General features: G+C 42.9%; 2 protein-coding genes across 3 annotated transcripts in view; one reads left to right on the top strand and one right to left on the bottom strand.

The window, feature by feature from the left end:
• LOC121582140 (transitional endoplasmic reticulum ATPase) overlaps positions 1-17967 on the top strand; it is a 28204-nt gene extending 10237 nt beyond the window's left edge. For both annotated transcript variants that reach the window (XM_041897745.2, XM_041897746.2), the window contains exons 9-18: positions 10950-11085; positions 11333-11445; positions 11614-11778; positions 12010-12132; positions 13749-13961; positions 14149-14327; positions 14545-14674; positions 14961-15116; positions 17028-17182; positions 17454-17967. In XM_041897745.2, the coding sequence (XP_041753679.1) occupies positions 10950-11085; positions 11333-11445; positions 11614-11778; positions 12010-12132; positions 13749-13961; positions 14149-14327; positions 14545-14674; positions 14961-15116; positions 17028-17182; positions 17454-17559 (1476 nt within the window). In that variant the 3' untranslated portion in view covers positions 17560-17967. The remainder of the gene's footprint in view (positions 1-10949; positions 11086-11332; positions 11446-11613; positions 11779-12009; positions 12133-13748; positions 13962-14148; positions 14328-14544; positions 14675-14960; positions 15117-17027; positions 17183-17453) is intronic.
• Positions 17968-18053: 86 nt separating this feature from the next.
• hwa (huluwa) lies at positions 18054-20210 on the bottom strand. Its single transcript, XM_041897748.2, has 3 exons — positions 19480-20210; positions 19195-19387; positions 18054-18538 (listed from the first exon to the last, which is right to left on the bottom strand). The coding sequence occupies exons 1-3, from the start codon at positions 20092-20094 to the stop codon at positions 18372-18374; spliced, it is 975 nt and encodes a 324-aa protein (XP_041753682.1). The 5' UTR covers positions 20095-20210; the 3' UTR covers positions 18054-18371.
• Between the last annotated feature and the right edge of the window lie 1059 nt (positions 20211-21269).

Here is a 21269-nt window from a genome sequence, read left to right as displayed (position 1 = left end):
TGTGAAAGAGGGTGAATATGTAGGAGGGGGAGAGAGGGTGTGGATGCATAGGGTATATGTTGTATGTGAATGGATGAGTAAGTCGATGTATGGGTATAAATGTGTCTGAGAAGAAGGGATGGTGGGACAAGCTTGGCTTGGGGGAAGGAAAACTGGGAGGGGGAGGTGGAGAGGGACAAGCTTGGCTTGGTAAAGAGGGAAGGAAGAAGTTATCTATAATGTCATTTTATTTATTTTTGTGACTTGCAAACTTGCTGTAAAAGAATAAGAGTTCTGGCCAAATTAGAAGAGGTCAAGTCATTATTATGCCCTGTTTGCCATTATAGTTAAGAACCAATGGTGGTTATTGGTGAGAGTGGAGATGGGCTCTATCTGAGGGATCAGGAGGGGGGGGGGGGCTGGGAGGACATCAGACACTTCCCTGAAGTATGTGTGGTGCCTCCACTCATCTCACTTCGGTCTCTCGGTGGACCCACTCTCCCCAAGTAGAGCCCCACCAGCCACTATACTTTAATTTAATTCACAAGGTATTACAAACTGACCACCGTATTTAAGTGGCAGTCTTTCTCCAATGTAAACTGAACAAAAATATAAACGCAACATATAAAGTTTTTGATTTAACCAGGTAAGCCAGTTGAGAACAAGTTCTCATTTACAACTGCGACCTGGCCAAGATAAAGCAAAGCAGTGCGATTAAAAACAACAACACAGAGTTACATATGGGGTAAAACAAAACATAAATTCAAAAATACAACAGAAAATATATATACAGTGTGTGCAAATGTAGCAAGTTATGGAGGTAAGGCAATCAATAGGCTATAGTGCAAAATAATTACAATTAGTATTAACACTGGAATGATAGATGTGCAAGAGATTATGTGCAAAAAGAGATACTGGGGTGCAAATGAGCAAAATAAATAACAATATGGGGATGAGGTATTTGGGTGGGCTAATTTCAGATGGGCTGTGTACGGGTGCAGAGATCGGTAAGGTGCTCTGACAACTGATGCTTAAAGTTAGTGAGGGAGATAAGAGTATCAGCTTCAGAGATTTTTGCAATTCGTTCCAGTCATTGGCAGCAGAGAACTGGAAGGAATGGCGGCCAAAGGAGGTGTTGGCTTTGGGGATGACCAGTGAGATATACCTGCTGGAGCGCATACTACGGGTGGGTGTTGCTATGGTGACCAATGAGCTAAGATAAGGTGGGGATTTGCCTAGCAGTGATATAGATGGCCTGGAGCCAGTGGGTTTGGCGACGAATATGCAGTGAGGACCAGCCAACAAGAGCTTACAGGTCACAGCACAGTGGTGGGTAGTATATGGGGCTTTAGTGACAAAACGGATGGCACTGTGATAGACTACATCTAATTTGCTGAGTAGAGTGTTGGAGGCTATTTTGTAAATGACATCGCCGAAGTCAAGGATCGGTAGGATAGTCAGTTTTACGAGGGCATGTTTGGCAGCATGAGTGAAGGAGGCTGTGTTGCGAAATAGGAAGCCGATTCTAGATTTAACTTTGGATTGGAGATTCTTAATGTGAGTCTGGAAGGAGAGTTTACAGTCTAACCAGACACCTAGGTATTTGTAGTTGTCCACATACTCTAGGTCAGACCCGTCGAGAGTAGTGATTCTAGTTGGGTGGGCGGGTGCCAGCAGCGTTCGATTGAAGAGCATGCATTTAGTTTTACTAGTGTTTAAGAGCAGTTGGAGGCTACTGAAGGAGTGTTGTATGGCATTGAAGCTCGTTTGGAGGCTTGTTAACACAGTGTCCAATGAAGGGCCAGATGTATACAAAATGGTGTTGTCTGCGTAGAGGTGGATCTGAGAGTCACCAGCAGCAAGAGCGACATCATTGATATACACAGAGAAAAGAGTCTGCCCAAGAATTGAACCCTGTGGCACCCCCATAGAGACTGCCATAGGTCCAGACAACAGGCCCTCCGATTTGACACATTGAACTCTATCTGAGAAGTAGTTGGTGAACCAGGCGAGGCAGTCATTTGAGAAACCAAGGCTATTTAGTCTGCCAATAAGAATGCGGTGGTTGACAGAGTCGAAAGCCTTGGCCAGGTCGATGAAGACGGCTGCACAGTACTGTCTATTCTCAATCGCGGTTATAATATCGTTTAGGACCTTGAGCGTGGCTGAGGTGCACCCATGACCAGCTCGGAAACCAGATTGCATAGCGGAGAAGGTACGGTGGGATTCGAAATGGTCGGTGATCTGTTTGTTAACTTGGCTTTCAAAAACTTTCGAAAGGCAGGGCAGGATGGATATAGGTCTGTAACAGTTTGGATCTAGAGTGTCACCCCCTTTGAAGAGGGGGATGACCGCGGCATCTTTCCAATCTCTGGGGATCTCAGACGTTACGAAAGAGAGGTTGAACAGGCTAGTAATAGGGGTTGCGACAATTTTGGCAGCTAGTTTTAGAAAGAAAGGGTCCAGATTGTCTAGCCCAGATGATTTGTAGGGGTCCAGATTTTGCAGCTCTTTCAGAACACCAGCTGTCTGAATTTGTGTGAAGGAGAAGCGGGGGGGGGGCATGGGCAAGTTGCAGCGGAGGGTGCAGAGCTGGTGGCCGGGGTAGTGGTACCCAGGTGGAAAGCATGGCCAGCCGTAGAAAAATGCTTGTTGAAATTCTCGATTATTGTAGATTTATCGGTGGTGATAGTGTTTCCTAGCCTCAGTGCAGTGGGCAGCTGGGAGGAGGTGCTCTTATTCTCCATGGACTATACAGGTGTCCCAAAACATTTTGGAGTTAGTGCTACAGGATGCACATTTCTGTTTGAAAAAGTTAGCCTTTGCTTTCCTAACTGCTTGTGTATATTGGTTCCTAACTTCCCTGAAAAGTTGCATATCGCGGGGGCTATTTGATGCTAATGCAGTACGCCACATGATGTTTTTGTGCTGGTCAAGGGCAGTCAAGTCTGAGGAGAACCAGGGGCTATATCTGTTCTTAGTTCTGTATTTTTTGAATGGGGCATGTTTATTTAAGATTGAGAGGAAATTACTTTTAAAGAACAACCAGGCATCCTCTACTGACGGAATGAGATCTATATCCATCCAGGATACCTGGGCCAGGTCAATTAGGAAGGCCTGCTCGCTGAAGTGTTTTAGGTAGCGTTTGACAGTGATGAGGGGTGGTTGTTTGAGATCCTGGTTGAAGACAGCGGAGGTGTATTTAGAGGGTAAGTTAGTCAGGATGATATCTATGAGGGTACCCATGTTTACGGATTTAGGGTTGTACCTGGTAGGTTCGTTGATAATTTGTGTGAGATTGGAGGTCATCTAGTTTGGATTGTAGGATGGCCGGGGTAAAAAGCATATCCCAATTTAGGTCACCAACTCTGAGGATAAATGGGGGGCAATCAATTCACATATGGTGTCCAGGGCACAGCTGGGGGCTGAGGGGGGTCTGTAGCAAGCGGCAACAGTGAGAGACTTATTTTTGGTAAGGTGGATTTTTAGAAGTAGAAGCTCAAACTGTTTGGGCACAGACCTGGATAGTATGATAGAGCTCTGCAGGCTCTCTCTACAGTAGATTGCAACTCCATCCCCTTTGGCAGTTCTATCTAGACGGAAAATGTTGTAGTTGGGGATGGAAATTTAAGGCAGGATTCAGACACTGCTAGAACATCAGGGTTGGCGGAGTGTGCTAACGCAGTGAATAACTCAAACTTAGGAAGGAGGCTTCTGATGTTAACGTGCAGAAAACCAAGGCTTTTACGGTTACAGAAGTCAACAAATGATAGCTCCTGGGGAGTAGGAGTGATACTGGGGGCTGCAGGGCCTGGGTTAGCCTCTACATCACCAGAGGAACAGAGGAGGACTAGAATAAGGATACGGCTAAAGGCTTTACGAACTGGTCTTCTAGTGCGTTGGGTACAGAGAATAAAGGGGGCAGATTTCCGGGCGTTGTAGAAAAGATTCAGGGCATTATGTACAGACAAGGATATGGAAGGATATGAGTACAGTGGAGGTAAACCTAAGCGTTGGGTAACAATGAAAGAGAGAGCATCACTGGAGGCACCGATTGAGCTGGTCTCGGTGTGTATGGGGGGTGGAACAAAGGAGCTATTTGAGGCAGTTTGAGAGGTACTTGGGGTTCTACAGTGAAATTGTATAATAAGAACTAACTGGAACAGCAATAGGCAAGGCATATTGACATGGGAGAGAGGCATAAAGCAATCACAGGTGTTACTAGAGAGAGCTAAGACAACCACTGGTAATGGCGATAAAGTTTGGGCTGAGGCTAAACAGAATAAACAGGACAGGGTACCGTGTAAAGGAACAGTCCAGCAGGCATCAGCTGTGCAGCTGAGTGATCATAAGGTCCAGTGAACAGCAATGTGTGAGTCTGAGAGCAGTTCAAATTAGTGCTTCAGCACAGCGAGCAGGAAGTACGGTTGTAGTTTGCGTGTGGTAGCGGGCCGGGGCTAGCAGATGGATCTTCGTGGTCGTTGCAACGGGAAGCCTGTTGAAACCACAGACGATTATGTAGGCAGACCAGTCGTGATGGATCGGCAGGGCTCCGTGTCGACTCTAGGAGGTCCCGTCCGGTTGACAGAGCGGTAGATAGCCGGGAGATGTGCCTGACTCAAGGCTAGTTCAAGGCTGATTAGCCAACAACAACGTTCATTTGGTTGCAGCTAGCTAGTTGCGATTATCCAGTGTTAAAGGTCCAGTGATTCAGTGATTCCGGCAGAAAATCCGATAGGTTCTGCGTCGATAACTCGCTGTGCAGACAGTGCAGACTGGCCGATAATAGTCCAGGCTAGAGCTGGCTGGTAGGTAGTGTAGGCCACGGACAATGGAGAAAAGCCGCTAACGGTGGCTAATAGCAAGTAGCTAGTTAGCTGGTTAGCTGGCTACTCCCGTCCGGTAGACAGAGAGGTAGATAGCTGGGGCTAGCTCAAGGCTAACTGGTGCTACGGGGGCAGTGGTGATTAGCCTACAGCAACATCCATTCGACATCCATTCGGTTGCGGCTAGCTAGATCCGGTGTTAAGGTCCAGTGATTCAGTTATTCCGGCAGAAAATCTGATGTTCTGGGTGAAAACCGCTAATAGCAAGTAGCTAGTTAGCTGGTTGGCTAGTTTCAACTGGAGATTCTAGATAAAGGTGAGTAAATAATAGAATCCGTTCCACATTGAGTGAGGCGGGTTGCAGGAAAGTATATTTAGTAGAGGGATAAAAAGTGTGATAGGGAAATATATACGTAAAATAAAATAAAAAATAAAAAAAACAGGCTATTTACATGGACACACAAGAGAACACGACCGCACTGTTACGCTATCTTGGGTATGGTCCCATGTTTCATGAGCTGAAATCAAATATCCCAGACATGTTCCATACGCACAAAAAGCTTCTCTCAAATGTTGTCCACAAATGTGTTTACATCCCTGTTAGTGAGCATTTCTCATTTGCCAATATCATCCATGATCATTACATAGGTGCACCTTGTACTGGGGATAATAAAATGCCACTCTAAAATGTGCAGTTTTTTCACAACACAATGCCACAGATGTCTCAAGTTTTGAGGGAGCGTGCAATTGGCATGCTGACTGCAGGAATGACCTCCAGAGCGGTTGCCAGAGTTGAATGTTCATTTCTTTACCATAAGCTGCCTCCAACGTCGTTTTAGAGAATTTTGCAGTATGTCCAACCGACCTCACAACCGCAGTATGGCGTCGTGTGGGCGAGCGGTTTGCTGATGTCAATGTTGTGAAGAGTGCCCCATGGTGGTATTATGGTGTGGGCATGCATAAGCTACAAGCAACGAACACAATTGTCTTTTATTGATGGTAATTTGAATGCATAGAGATACCGTGATGAGATCTTGAGGCCCACTGTCGTGCCATTCATCCGATTCAGCATGATAATGCACAGCCCCATGTTGCAAGGATCTGTACACAATTCCTGGAAGCTGAAACTGTCCCAGTTCTTCCATGGCGTGCATACTCACCAGACATGTCACCCATTAAGCATGTTTGGGATGCTCTGGATCGATGTGCACAACCGCGTGTTCCAGTTCTTGCCAATATCCAGCAACTTCGCACAGCCATTGAAGAGGAGTGGGACAACATTCCACAATCAACAGCCTGATCAACTCTATGCAAAGGAGATGTGTCGCGCTGCATGAAGCAAATGGTGGTCACACCAGATACTGACTGGTTTTCTAATCCACACCCTTACCTTTTTTTAAGGTGTCTGTATTCCCAGTCATGTGAAATCCATAGATTAGGGCCTAATGAATTTATTTCAATTGACTGATTTCCTTTATATAAACTGTAACTCAGTAAAATCTTTGAAATTATTGCATGTTGCGTTTATTTTTGTTCAGTATAGATCAACCTCACAGGAACTTATTTTAGCAGGTGACCTAAATCATGCATTCAGCAAGTTAGACACACATGGCAATAAAAAAGGGAAATTCAAGGAACCTCCAAAGGGGCTGAAAAACGTAATCTCTACAAATATTCTACAGAACACCTGGAGATTATTATTCCCAACTACAAAAGACAACAACAAAAAATAAGAAAAGCTGTTCAAGAATCTACTACATTTTTATTTCCAGAAATGCACTCAACAATATACTGTGTTCTAAAATCCATGATAGTGGTATCGGATCATTCTCCTGTATCATGCTTAATTACACCAACAGAAAATGCACTTAGTGACAGAATATGGAGAATCAACAGCGCATCGTCAAGACCCTACATTTATTAAATCCATAAACTAAAAAATGAAGACCTTTTACAAATGTAGACAGAGGACAGAGAAAAGCAGACCCACAACATAATTTGGGATGCTTTTAAGGCATACATTATCAATCCCCTAATCTCATACTCTGCAAAAGTAAAATATGAGTTTGATTTATTTTTCTTTAATTTACATTTCTATCTTAGAAAAAGCCCATAACAAATCTTTACAAGGTAAAGAAGGGAATACAATTTCTGATTTTAAGCAAGAATAAGATATTTTACTCTTGGAGAGCCAACAACTACAGGTTAAACTCAAATAAAGCATACTATTTAATGGCAAACAAACCTGGTAAACACCTCGCAGCCCTCGCAAAACGAATACACGCCAAACCAGTTATAGTTTCAAAAGGATAAGGATTAATTAGAAACAATGCTATTAATCATTCTAAAAGCTTCTATGAAAATCGATATAAATCAGAATTAAACAACCATTGGACTGATCCTACAGTCTTCTTAGACTCAACAACCTTGAAGCAACTATCAGTAGATTTTTTTTTTAAATCACACAAAAAATGGAATTCACCCAAAAAGAAATATTAGACACTTAAAACATTTGCGAGGAGAAAAGCACCAGGGATGGACTGCTTTCCCATAACATTTTATTTGATATTCTGGGACAAAGTAGAGCCCCTATTTATTCAAATGACAACACGCATCACTCACTTCAGTGCTTCTGAGTTCCATGTATCAAACTGTTATTTCAGTTATATTAAAACCAGGAAAATCTGGAGTCCATAAAATAATAACAAAACTAATAAGCAACGGAATGGCAAAAGTATTACCAGACTTGATACATATTAATCAAACAAGGTTTGTTAAAAATAGACACTTACAAATACAAGAACATGTTTTAGTATAATACAATGTGCTAAAAAAACAAGATGTAGATTTATGAATAATGGCTGTTGATGCCGAAAAGGCTTTCGACCATCTTGAATGGCCTTTTCTATTCAAAACTTTAGACGCATTCAACTTTCCAGCTTCATAAAAATATTATATAAATATCCTAAAACAAAAATGTATACAAATAATACATTATCTGATCAAATTGCTTTAGAAAGGGGTACAAGACAGGGATGTACTCTCTCCCCCCTCCTGTTTGGACTGGCAATTGAACCGCTTGTTGAAAGAATTAGACAGGACCCAAACGTAACAGATATTGGTAAACATGAATATAAACTAAACGTATTTGCTGACAATCTCCTGATATACCTGACTAATATTGAAAACTCAATGCCTCCTTGTTAAATATTTTAGGAATATTCTAAGATCTCAGGATATAAAACTTGCGTGGAAAGAAATGGCAATAGGAAAAAGGGTTCATAGCTTTCACCTGGTCAGTCTGTCATGGAAATAGCATGATTTGTACACTCAGTGTATAAAGGTAACTTTATCCCAGATGTTTTTTAAACTATACTCTGCCATAAGACGTTATATGGGCAAATAAAAAAATGAAAGTTTTATATATCCCTAAATCTGAGGGTGGTTTTAACCAGATTTGTAATTGTATCAACTCGCCACACAAGGCTTTTACTTGCAACATATTGTTAAATGCACTAAAGAGGAATATTGAAGATGTACATGTCATCCCCAGTGTCACGCCCTGGCTCTGGGGACACTTATGTTGAGCCAGGGTGTGTAGATTTCTGTGTTGTAGGTCTAGTTGTTTCTTTTCTATGTTGCCAGTGTGGTTCTCAATCAGAGGCAACGAGTGTCAGCTGTGGCTGGTTGTCTCTGATTGGGAACCACATTTAAACAGGCTGTTTTCCCACAATAGTTGTGGGATCTTGTTCTAGTTGGTTTGTGTTAGACCGTTGACTGTCACGTTATCGTTTTTGTTGTTTTGATCGTGTATCACCTATAATAAATATGTTCGCATTCAACGCTGCGCCTTGGTCCTCCTCTCTTACCGACGATCGTGACACCCAGAACCTTTTCACATGTTTGTTTTCAAAGGAAGGCGCTAAGAACATTAACTTCATAGTTAAGAACACTATAACAACATGGAAGAAAATGAAAAGTATTCTACAACGACCAATATCACTCCGTAAACCACTCCCCTATGGAACAATCCGTTGATAGCTTTTCAGAATTCACCGATAAATTGGCCCACGTAAATGATAGTATAGGAAATGGTAATAGGAAATAAAATGATTTCCATGACAGAAGTAAAAAGCAATTTTGGACTGACCAGTGTAGACGTTTTCAAATATATGCAACTTAAAAGTTTGTCACGAAATTTCGACCTGAAAGCTTTTGGACATCCGAGCAATGTTGAAGGAATCCTATTTGACTCAAAGATACTCATATGATAGGTAAGATATAATTTAACAAAACCTTGCAGAGAGCATATCCAACTGACAATAAGAATTAACTATTGGAAACAAGATTAAAATAACTGAGTGCATTCAGAAAAGTATTCAGACCCCTTGACTTTTTCCACATTGTTACTTTAGTCTTATTCTAAAATATATTGAATTACCCCATAATAACGAAGTGAAAACAGGTTTTTAGAAATGTTTGTAAATGTATAAAATAAAAAAATACCTTTATGTAAATAAGTATTTAGACCCTTTGCTATGAGACTCGAAATTGAAATCAGGTGCATCCTGTTTCCATTGGTCATCCTTGATGTTTCTACAACTTGATTGGAGTCCACCTGTGGTAAATGCAATTGATTGGACATGATTTGGAAAGGCACACACCTGTCTATATAAGGTCCCACAGCTGACAGTGCATGTCAGAGCAAAAATCAAGCCATGAGATCGAAGGAATCGTCCGTAGAGCTCAGAGACAGGATTGTGTCGAGGCACAGATCTGGGGAAGGGTACCAAAAAATGTGTGCAGCATTGAAGGTCCCCAAGAACACAGTGGCCACCATCATTATTAAATGGAAGAAGTTTGGAACCACCAAGACTCTTCCTAGAGCTGGCCGCCCGGCCAAACTGAGCAATCGGGAGAGAAGGGCCTTGGTCAGGGAGGTGACCAAGAACCCGATGGTCACTGACAGAGCTCCAGAGTTCCTCTGTGGGGATGGGAGAATCTTCCAGAAGGACAACCATCTCTGCAGCACTCCACCAAACAGACCTTTTATGGTAGAATGGTCAGACGGAAGCCACTCCTCAGTAAAAGGCACATGACAGCCCGCTTGGAGTTTGCCAAAAGGCACCTAAAGGACTCTCAGACCATGAGAAACAAGATTCTCTGGTCTGATGAAACCAAGAATGAACTCTTTGGCCTGAATGCCAAGCGTCACATCTGAGGAAACCTGGCACCATCCCTACGGTAAAGCATGGTGGTGGCAGCATGTTGTGAGGATGTTTTTCAGCGGCAGGGACTGGGAGACTAGTCAGGATTGAGGGAAAGATGAACGGAATAAAGTACAGAGATCCTTGATGAAAACCTGCTCCAGAGCGCTCAGACTGGGGCGAAGGTTCACCTTCCAACAGGACAACGACCCTAAGCACACAGCCAAGACAACGCAGGAGTGGGTTTGGGACAAGTCTCTGAATGTCCTTGAGTGGCCCAGCCACAGATCCCGGACTTGAACCCGATCGAACATCTCTGGAGAGACCTGAAAATAGCTGTGCAGCGATGCTCCCCATCGAACCTGACAGGGATTGAGAGGATCTGCAGAGAAGAATGGAAGAATCACCCCAAATACAGGTGTGCCAAGCTTGTAGCGTCATACCCAAGAAGACTTGAGGCTGTAATCGCTGCCAAAGGTGTTTCAACAAATGACTGAGTAAACAAAAATTAAAAACCTGTTTTTGCTTTGTCATTATGGGGTATTGTGTGTAGATTGAGGATGAAAAAATAGTTTAATCTATTTTAAAATAAGGCTGTAACGTAACAAAAAGGGGTCTGAGTACTTTGAATGCACTGATTGTTTGTAACATCGAATCGCAATACATATAGAATCGTGATAATCACAGTACATGTCGTATACTTAGTGATATCGTATCATAAGGTCCCTGGCAATTCCCAGCCCAAGCTGCAAGTTAGCATTTCGTTGGACGGTATATACCGTGTGTCCTGTACATACGACTAATACAACTTGTAACTTGGGTCTTTAGGACCAGGGTTGAATGACACTACAGTAAATTCACTATACCCCCTACCATAAACATGACCTCCTTGGGGTCAACAGAGAATGTAATTAACCCTTTATTTTGTCCTGTGCAGACACACGGTGAGGTGGAGAGGCGCATCGTGTCCCAGCTCCTCACACTCATGGACGGCCTTAAGCAGCGCGCTCACGTCATCGTCATGGCAGCCACCAACAGACCCAACAGCATTGACGCCGCCCTCAGGCGATTTGGTACGATGCCTCAGTGCACTTGTAGACCTAGAATGTAACAGTTTCAGTTCTTAAATCAAGTTCTTAGTTTTGCCAGAGGCCTCTTGTATTTGATATATTTGATGAATATCTTCCTCCTGTTTTGATTCATTGTCATTACTGCCTGTGAATCAGCAGGGTTGGTGGTAACATAGAAATTAAATGGAATTTAATATATTTATATACTGGTTAGTGAGACTGACCTTAAATGTGTGATGTTTCTCCTCAGGGCGTTTTGACAGGGAGGTGGACATTGGCATTCCTGACGCAACCGGCAGACTGGAGATCCTCCAGATCCACACCAAGAACATGAAACTGTCCGACGATGTCGACCTCGAGCAGGTGTGTGTGTATAGCACTACTGTAATTTACAGAGTGAGGTTGTCAATGTAACTCCGCCATTTTGCGTGTGTGTGAGGTAGAATGAAAAGTGATTGTGAGTGGGTTTTCAAGTGATCTCCCTGCCATATTGATGCTGTGTGTGTGACCATGTCTGTCTGTGTCCCCCAGGTTGCCAATCAGACTCACGGCCACGTGGGTGCTGACCTGGCTGCTCTCTGCTCTGAAGCCGCCCTGCAGGCCATCAGGAAGAAGATGGATCTCATCGACCTGGAGGACGAGACCATCGACGCAGAGGTCATGAACTCCCTTGCCGTCACCATGGACGACTTCAGAGTAATGAACTGGATTATTTTCTCCAACACACACAGCACTCAAAGTAGCTTCTACTGCACTGAGAACTTTATTCACCTTTCTGTTTTTTATCACTATGTAAATCTGCAGCATCCAGTATGTATTTTCGCTAATGGTCTGAGGACAGACGTAACTATTGAGCATTAGAACCAGTCGTAGCAGAGAATCGCTAAGCCAGCAGGACTAACCAGTTCTTTGTGGGTTGTGTTTCAGTGGGCTCTGAGCCAGAGCAACCCGTCTGCCCTGAGAGAGACTGTGGTGGAGGTGCCCAACATCAGCTGGGAGGACATCGGTGGTCTGGAGGACGTCAAGAGGGAACTCCAGGAGCTTGTACAGGTAGGCCATGTTCTAGTTATAGGTACATTACTGATAAGATGCAGATTTATATGCTATGAAAGCTAATGTCATTTGTTGATTTTGTATCATTAATGGGGAGAGTGAGGAGTCTGAATGATGAATCCCTGTCATAGTTAACCTTTTCACACGTACTAACAAACGGGTGTGATCATTCTACAGTGGTCCCTGCAGCATACGTTCAAACCAGTGTGATTAGAACGCTTATTTAGAACGTCCAGTTTCGATTGACGCAACAGTCAGCATTTGAGCTAGCCACACTGTTTTTTCACAGAAACATTTTGCACAAACACAGTCCTTACAAAGTTATGTCCTGAATGTGACCAGTTTTTATTTTTGGATGCAATGTTCAGACATTCCCAGAAGTAGCGACAGCATACATAATCACCCAAACCGGGAAATGTAGGCTACATTAGTCCTAGCGCTAACTGAGGAAAGATTGTCGTAACACAAGCGGTCATATTTAGATAACTCTCGGCTGTCAGAAACCACAATATGAATTAGCTAATAGCAATGACTATTTAATTCATCACATCACGGGTGAGCTCACCATTGATCTAAATAATTGAGTAAAATACTTTCTAGAAATCTAAAGTAATCTGACGATGGGTAGTTTGTGCACGGCGCCATGTTTTTTTTTTCTTCTTCGTCAACCAAAGATAATAAGAGGAGATAAGATGAGTTTGGTCTGTTTGCAGTATGCATGTTGAAGGGTGTGTGTCGTCTACGATCATTCACTGCCCTTCATTCACTTCCGGAAGTTTACCCTTCACCTCATTATAACATCTTTGGTCTGACAGATGTTTACGTGACACTCAGAATGCATTGTATAATGTCAACAAACATGGCGCCACACAAATCTGGCAAATAGCTTAGCATTAGCTCGATATAATCAGTAGACCCTTCAAAAAAAAGTATTTTACACACATCATAGGTGTCCATTACAATCTATGCAATAATCAGAATGCATAATTTGTCACTAGTACTTGAAAACGTTAACTGTAAATACATTATGCTCCATACATATACTGTATGCTACAGTAGAAACGACAACACGAAAAACAGAAAATAAGGCACTTCCTTTGATAGGAACGCACACATGTCCAAAGTTATTATTTGTAAGGAAAACAACAAGGAAGGCAATGTGAGCGCCAGACAGGAAATGTTCCAGTTCATGCAAGACTGCGCAAATGTCTGCATACTTCATCTGTGGAAACATTGGTGAAGTGCTTGGGCTCTCCTCGATTAGAGAAGTTTGTCTGGCTCAGTAAAGCCTCAAACACAAATTGTCCGCAACACTGAAATGGGCTACTTCTATGTGAATTAATGAGGAGGCGGAACACACCTCAATTCAAACTGTTAGAAAATCATTTGAAATTGACAAGTTGAAACATAGCTTATAGATAATTAGCAGGCAGCACGTGTTAACTGTCATGTTGCGTATCAATCACATTTTGGAACAGTGAGTGCATTCTGACATCACATGCATAAAACAACTCACGCTGGGGCGACCGTTAGCGATATTTGGAACTCACGTAGGAAAAGGTTAATTAACGGTTTGATTAACCTTCATGGCCTGCTTTTCTTCTTCTCTTCAGTACCCAGTGGAGCACCCAGACAAGTTCTTGAAGTTCGGCATGACCCCATCCAAGGGCGTGCTGTTCTACGGGCCCCCAGGTTGCGGTAAGACCCTGCTGGCCAAGGCCATTGCCAACGAGTGCCAGGCCAACTTCATCTCCATCAAAGGGCCTGAGTTGCTCACCATGTGGTTCGGAGAGTCCGAGGCCAATGTCCGAGAGATCTTCGACAAGGTAAGGCTAAACAGATTTATCAAGATCCCTCTATGTGGTGTTTTATCGATTGTATGGCATCTAATTTGTGAGTTACACATGTACAAAAGATGGTTAGTAAATGTGAAACGCTTATTCTCCTTTTCCATTGCAAAATGTTTTCTGTTGTGCCCCAATATTGTACCCTCCTAAACCCTCTGTCTTCCAGGCTCGCCAGGCCGCCCCCTGCGTGCTCTTCTTTGACGAGCTGGACTCCATCGCCAAGGCGCGTGGCGGCAACGCGGGTGATGGTGGCGGAGCAGCCGACCGCGTCATCAACCAGATCTTGACGGAGATGGATGGCATGTCCAGCAAGAAGAACGTCTTCATCATCGGCGCCACCAACAGGTTGGCCATCTTTACCCCTTACTCTGCTTCACCGTTATTCTTACTAATTGAGTTTTTAAAACATTTTTAGCACTGGGGTTGCTGCTCTACGCAAATATGTGGTAGTCTTCCTGACCTTAGTTGAATGCACTTTGTTCTTAGGTGGACAATAAGGTACTGTATAATGAGATATAGAAATGTAGGTTAAGCTAAATGACTAAACTGTGTGCTGTACCAGGCCTGATATCATCGACCCGGCAATCCTGAGGCCCGGCAGACTGGACCAGCTCATCTATATCCCCCTGCCAGATGAGAAGTCCCGCATAAACATCCTCGGAGCCAACCTCAGGAAGTCACCCATCGCCAAGGCAAGCCTCTATCTATTTAAATGTGTATCTGGCCATGCGCTGACATTGTGCTGACTAAACTGTTTTTCCCACCTCGGTCAGCATGTTCTGATGTGAGCGGTTGGGGCTCATCAAATGTCTTCATTCCAGGCTGGGCTACATGTAATGGGTTTGTGGGAAAATATGTTGATGATATGGAAATTGCTGTTTGTGTGAGAAATATAAAATGTGTTTTATAATCCCATTTACTGTTTGATCTTTGTCTGGAAGTGGTTTTAACACTCTCTCCACCCCTGTCTAATTATAGGATGTGGACCTGGATTTCTTGGCCAAGATGACCAATGGTTTCTCTGGAGCTGACCTGACAGAGATCTGCCAGAGGGCCTGTAAGATGGCCATCAGGGAGTCCATCGAGAACGAGATCAGGAGGGAGCGGGAGAGACAGACCAACCCCTCAGCAATGGTGAGTTTAGTCACTAATCTTTATTTGTTCAATGACGCAGTCTAAACTATAGCTAACTTTGGTGCATCGTGAAGCCTGGATAATGTAGGATCTGGGCAAATCACCAGCAGATTTAATTTCAGGAAGAAACAAAACATTTTTGGGCCATCTGTATTCATTATTAAATGACTGAGTAAATCAACTGGGGCACTTCTTTGATTTCTATTAATTATTTATACACAGGAAGTATGTTTTATTTTGCAAGGGAGTAGGGATAATGCATTTAACCTTAAACCGATTCACACACATACGGAGGAAGAGAAGGCGTGATTGTATTTTGTAGATACAGTGGGGGAAAAAAGTATTTAGTCAGCCACCAATTGTGCAAGTTCTCCCACTTAAAAAGATGAGGCCTGTAATTTTCATCATAGGTACACGTCAACTATGACAGACAAAATGAGAACACATTTTCCAGAAAATCACATTGTAGGATTTTTAATGAATTTATTTGCAAATTATGGTGGAAAATAAGTATTTGGTCAATAACAAAAGTTTCTCAATACTTTGTTATATACCCTTTGTTGGCAATGACACAGGTCAAACGTTTTCTGTAAGTCTTCACACACTGTTGCTGGTATTTTGGCCCATTCCTCCATGCAGATCTCCTCTAGAGCAGTGATGTTTTGGGGCTGTCGCTGGGCAACACGGACTATCAACTCCCTCCAAAGATTTTCTATGGGGTTGAGATCTGGAGACTGGCTAGGCCACTCCAGGACCTTAATGCTTCTTACGAAGCCACTCCTTCGTTGCCCGGGCGGTGTGTTTGGGATCATTGTCATGCTGAAAGACCCAGCCACGTTTCATCTTCAATGCCCTTGCTGATGGAAGGAGGTTTTCACTCAAAATATCACGATACATGGCCCCATTCATTCTTTCCTTTACACGGATCAGTCGTCCTGGTCCCTTTGCAGAAAAACAGCCCCAAAGCATGATGTTTCCACCCCCATGCTTCACAGTAGGTATGGTGTTCTTTGGATGCAACTCAGCATTCTTTGTCCTCCAAACACGACGAGTTGAGTTTTTACCAAAAAGTTATATTTTGGTTTCATCTGACCATATGACATTCTCCCAATCCTCTTCTGGATCATCCAAATGCACTCTAGCAAACTTCAGGACGGGCCTGGACATGTACTGGCTTAAGCAGGGAGACACGTCTGGCACTGCAGGATTTGATTCCCTGGCGGCGTAGTGTGTTACTGATGGTAGGCTTTGTTACTTTGGTCCCAGCTCTCTGTAGGTCATTCACTAGGTCCCCCCGTGTGGTTCTGGGATTTTTGCTCACCGTTCTTGTGATCATTTTGACCCCACGGGGTGAGATCTTGCGTGGAGCCCCAGATCGAGGGAGATTATCAGTGGTCTTGTATGTCTTCCATTTCCTAATAATTGCTCCCACAGTTGATTTCTTCAAACCAAGCTGCTTACCTATTGCAGATTCAGTCTTCCCAGCCTGGTGCAGGTCTACAATTTTGTTTCTGGTGTCCTTTGACAGCTCTTTGGTCTTGGCCATAGTGGAGTTTGGAGTGTGACTGTTTGAGGTTGTGGACAGGTGTCTTTTATACTGATAACAAGTTCAAACAGGTGCCATTAATACAGGTAACGAGTGGAGGACAGAGGAGCCTCTTAAAGAAGTTACAGGTCTGTGAGAGCCAGAAATCTTGCTTGTTTGTAGGTGACCAAATACTTATTTTCCACCATAATTTGCAAATAAATTCATAAATCCTACAATGTGATTTGTCTGTCATAGTTGACGTGTACCTATGATGAAAATTACAGGCCTCATCTTTTTAAGTGGGAGAACTTGCACAATTGGTGGCTGACTAAATACTTTTTTTCCACACTGTATAAATTATTTAACCCCCCTTCCCCCCACAGGAGGTGGAGGAGGACGACCCTGTCCCAGAGATCCGTAAGGACCACTTTGAGGAGGCCATGCGTTTCGCCCGCCGCTCCGTCAGCGACAACGACATCCGCAAATACGAGATGTTCGCCCAGACGTTACAGCAGAGCAGAGGCTTCGGTAGTTTCCGGTAAGCAAAATGCACATAACACATAGCGGATGATGGTGTTGAATAGTACTGTTACCTAACTCCGCTCCCATGTGTCCTAGATAATTTATAGCCTATATACACCACCAGTGGGGAACATTCATTCAACTTTTCTTCTTACAAAGTACATCTATTCTATGTACAGCTAACAAGCCATGTGTTTTACATAAGGAATGTACTGGCACTACCAAGCCGTCTCGCCCTGATATGTACTGTACTGAGCTGAACAATTCCTCTCCCGTCCTCGTCTCAGGTTCCCCACTAACTCTGCACCAGGTGCCGGGCCCAGCCAGGGCTCTGCTGGTGGCAGCGGTGGCACAGTCTTCAACGAGGACAACGACGACGACCTCTATGGTTAAACCGCACCATGACCCACAGTGGACCAAAGTTTCCTCATATACATTCTGGCAAAACTGTACAATGCCGCAAAATATACACAAATAATAATTCCATTACCTAAGACAAAAAAAAGCCATTATTTACAAACCTTTCTCATCCCCCTTTAATAGTTAGAGAGCATGTTGCAGCTTGTCTGTATTCTGGCATTGCAGGACTTTTTTTCAAACCTTGTAAGGACTTAAGGGTGTGTAGGGGTGGGTAGAGTACATCTGGCTTCATATGAGCAACTAATGAAGGATATAAAACTAGCCTGTTATTGAGGAAAGGGAGGGGAATTGCTTATGACTTGTCATTTATGAATATATTGGGTTGAAAAAATGTGAAAATTGAATTGTACGAAATTAAAACAATAAATTAACTGGTGAATAGTGGGTGTCAGTTTGCAATTTGTAAATTTGTGGATAGATCTTTGATAGGGGAATGAACAATACAATACAATCTTTATTGAAAACTTTAATACTGGGTGAAATCAAATGTTCAAGCAATTTTAGTGCATATAATAAATGTGCTTATTCAAGTGTAACAAACAAGAAAGTGAATAGTATAAGTGTCTTGGACATTGAATGAACATAGTTTGAGAATAAATGTGTGATTTACAAAAGTGAGTGCAATTCTTTAGAAAACTGGTGGGGGTAAAAGTTACATTTAGCTCAGTTGAAAAAGTGATAATCTGTGTTAGTGTGCTTTTTAGAATTAAATATTTGGAGAAAAAAAATGTATAGCCTAATAACAAATATTAAAATCAGTTTAAAACATTTCGTGTTCTCTGGCATCATACCCAATAATGCTTGGTATGTAATGCAGGCTTGTGATGTTTCTGTTTGGGTATATTTTTCTCCCTCACATAGCACGGGTCGTAATAGTCCCACTCCATTCCGGAGTCCCACACACCGTTGGTGAGACCGTCGCTGTCCGCGGATAAAATCCGGAGCGAGACACCTGGAGAAGCGCTTGCGTAATTAGGTTGGCAGTGGTGGAAAAAGTATCCAATTGTCATATTTGAGTAAAAGTAAAAGACACCTTAATAGAAAATGACTCAAGTAAAAGTCACCCAGTAAAATACTACTTGAGTAAAAGTCTAAAAGTATTTGGTTTTAAATATACTTAAGCATTGCAAATGCCTTATATTAAGCAAACCAGATGGCATTTTTATTTTTTCGGGATAGCCAGCGGCACACTCAGACATAATTTAAAAAACGAAACGTGTGTTTAGCGAGTCAGTCAGATCAGAGGCAGTAGGGATGACCAGGGATGTTCTCTTGACACAGTAAGTGCGTGAATTGTACCCTTTTTCTGTCGTGCTAAGCGTTCAAAATGTAAGGAGTAGCCTACTTTTGGGTGTCAGGGAAAATGTATGGAGTAAAAAGTACATTATTTTATTCAGGAATGTAGCGAAGTAAAAGTTGTCAAATATAAATAAAGTACAGATACCCCAAAAAACTACTTAAGTAGTACTTTAAGTATTTTTACTTGAGTACTTCACACCACTGTAGGTAGGCTGAGAGGGCATCGCTTTCTAATTGTGGAGAAAATATAATATTCATACTTCATGTAACTAAATGTAAAACTGTTCTAGTAGGCTAATGACAACTCACCTGCGCTTGCTCCAAAGTCGCTGTCCAATCCAGGGCCCATGGTGGAAGAGTTGTCAGATACAACAAAGCATGAGAACTCTGGAGGTATGTTACTGGCATATTCACATTCAACCATATCAAACTGGTGTTCGCCTATGTTGTTCAATAGCTCCATGGTGCTGCACCGACGCATGGGCCTCTGGTCAGGTGTTACCTGCGTGCGTAAAACAGTCATTCATCACATGTATCCAAGACAGAGTTCAAGGGTTACATAAACTAATTTTAGGTTAGAAACCACGAACTAACCCTTGAGTGTGGATTATTTAGCGCAGGTGAGTTGGGTGGTACGAGGTCAGGCCGTTCTGCCTCTGAATCACTTGACTGCGGTAGGACAGGGGCGCTTTTGCGCCATTCCATTTTGTTCCTGCTGTACATTCGTGACCTAAAGGGCTGGTCGACCCTGGAGGTGGCCTCGGCCGTTGTGGCCAATATGGTACTCTGCGCCCTCAGGGACTCCAAGACACCGCCTGTGGCCCCGTCCGGCCGGATGAATCGGATCCTCTGGTCCACTGCTGCCCTCTCCTTTGACGAAGTTCTTGAAGAACTCGAGGGCTGTGCCAGCATAGTCTCTGAAACCGAGATGTAAGCCCTTTTCCCATCTTGATTTGGCAACAATGGCGCCTCGGATATTCTGGTCATTCTCTGGCGCGTCGACAGAGTAGACTGTAAAATACTGTCGGTGTCCTCTCGTCTTTTTCTGTTCTTTGAACAAATGTGTAACTTGTAACACAGAAACAAACAGTTCAACAGCAACAGAAGAACCACGCACGGTAAGAGTAGGATAATAAGTAGCGTTAAACTGGTAATTGGCAAACCATCACTCCGATTTGAGGGTGGTGTTGATGGTCCTATTAGCGACATTTCATCACAAATAGTTTATAGGATCCAGTTCCAGAACACATAAGATTGTGATTTTGTTCAAAATTGCTTAGCCTAATTGGTTATTTTCTGTGAGAGCGCAGGTGTTTTGTGGCACCAATCAATTTCACTATCCTGTGATTGAACTCTGCACAATGAGTGCTTGGATTTTGTACTTGGCAAACCCTGTGGCCATGGCATCTTAGATTTTCTGCTTCAATATCTATTCAATTTTTTTGGGTCACCACAATACATTCTGCATTTAAATGAGCATATTTTACGCCCAAAATTAATAATTTAAGCACAGTCGAAATTCACTTTTACGCACAGACAACCGAACGTAGGCCTACTCGAAAATGTGCTTATTTATAGGCATGAAATAATAACCCCAAACGCAGGTGACGAGTTAATGTCGGCTTGCTTGATGCTTGTCAGTCTTATAGAATAGGTCACATATAATCAATTACGTCACCCTGATAGCAAGCTCATATCCAAGATGCCAGTGACGCACAGGTGTATAAATATTATTGCACAATGAATAAACCAAGGATTTAGAATGACAGGATAACGTATTGGCCCAACCGCGAGGTTTTATGGTCTTCCTCTGTGGTATTATGTCGGTCCGTAAACAAATGTTATAGGTGCATGCACCAACCTTCTGTATTGGCTGTGTGTCATCCACAGGAGGTTGGTGGCACCTTAATTGGGGAAGACGGGCTCGTGGTAATGCAGTTACAAACGCACGGAGGCTTGTTGTGCAATTAAACTGAACGTCTTTACTTCAGATGAACATGTTAACCACTCATCCAATCCTCACTCCTCCGTTTACGCACAACGTGCCTGATACATTCTTAAAGCAACAGTATTCGATACTCAACTGAGCTACGACACCATATTACTGAACACAACAAATGCCTCTAGCAGAATGAGTGGAATGGTATCAAACATGGTTTTCATGTGTTTAATGCCATTCCATTTGCCATTTTCCAGCCATTATTATGAGCCATTCTCCCCTCAGCAGCCTCCACTGGTATCAGCCTACTATTCTGTAGTATGAATTTATTACACTTTGTGAAAAATACAAATAATACATTACCTACCAACTAACCCTGCAACCTTACTGAAGCACATGTTATTCCTATCACTCTATTGGCCTTGGCCTACTCCTCTTAGGATCC

Source organism: Coregonus clupeaformis, chromosome 15, assembly GCF_020615455.1.
Source record: "Coregonus clupeaformis isolate EN_2021a chromosome 15, ASM2061545v1, whole genome shotgun sequence".
NCBI lineage: Eukaryota > Metazoa > Chordata > Actinopteri > Salmoniformes > Salmonidae > Coregonus > Coregonus clupeaformis.
The sequence above is the reverse complement of the archived record's forward strand: the minus strand, read 5'-3'. Positions and strand labels throughout refer to the sequence as shown.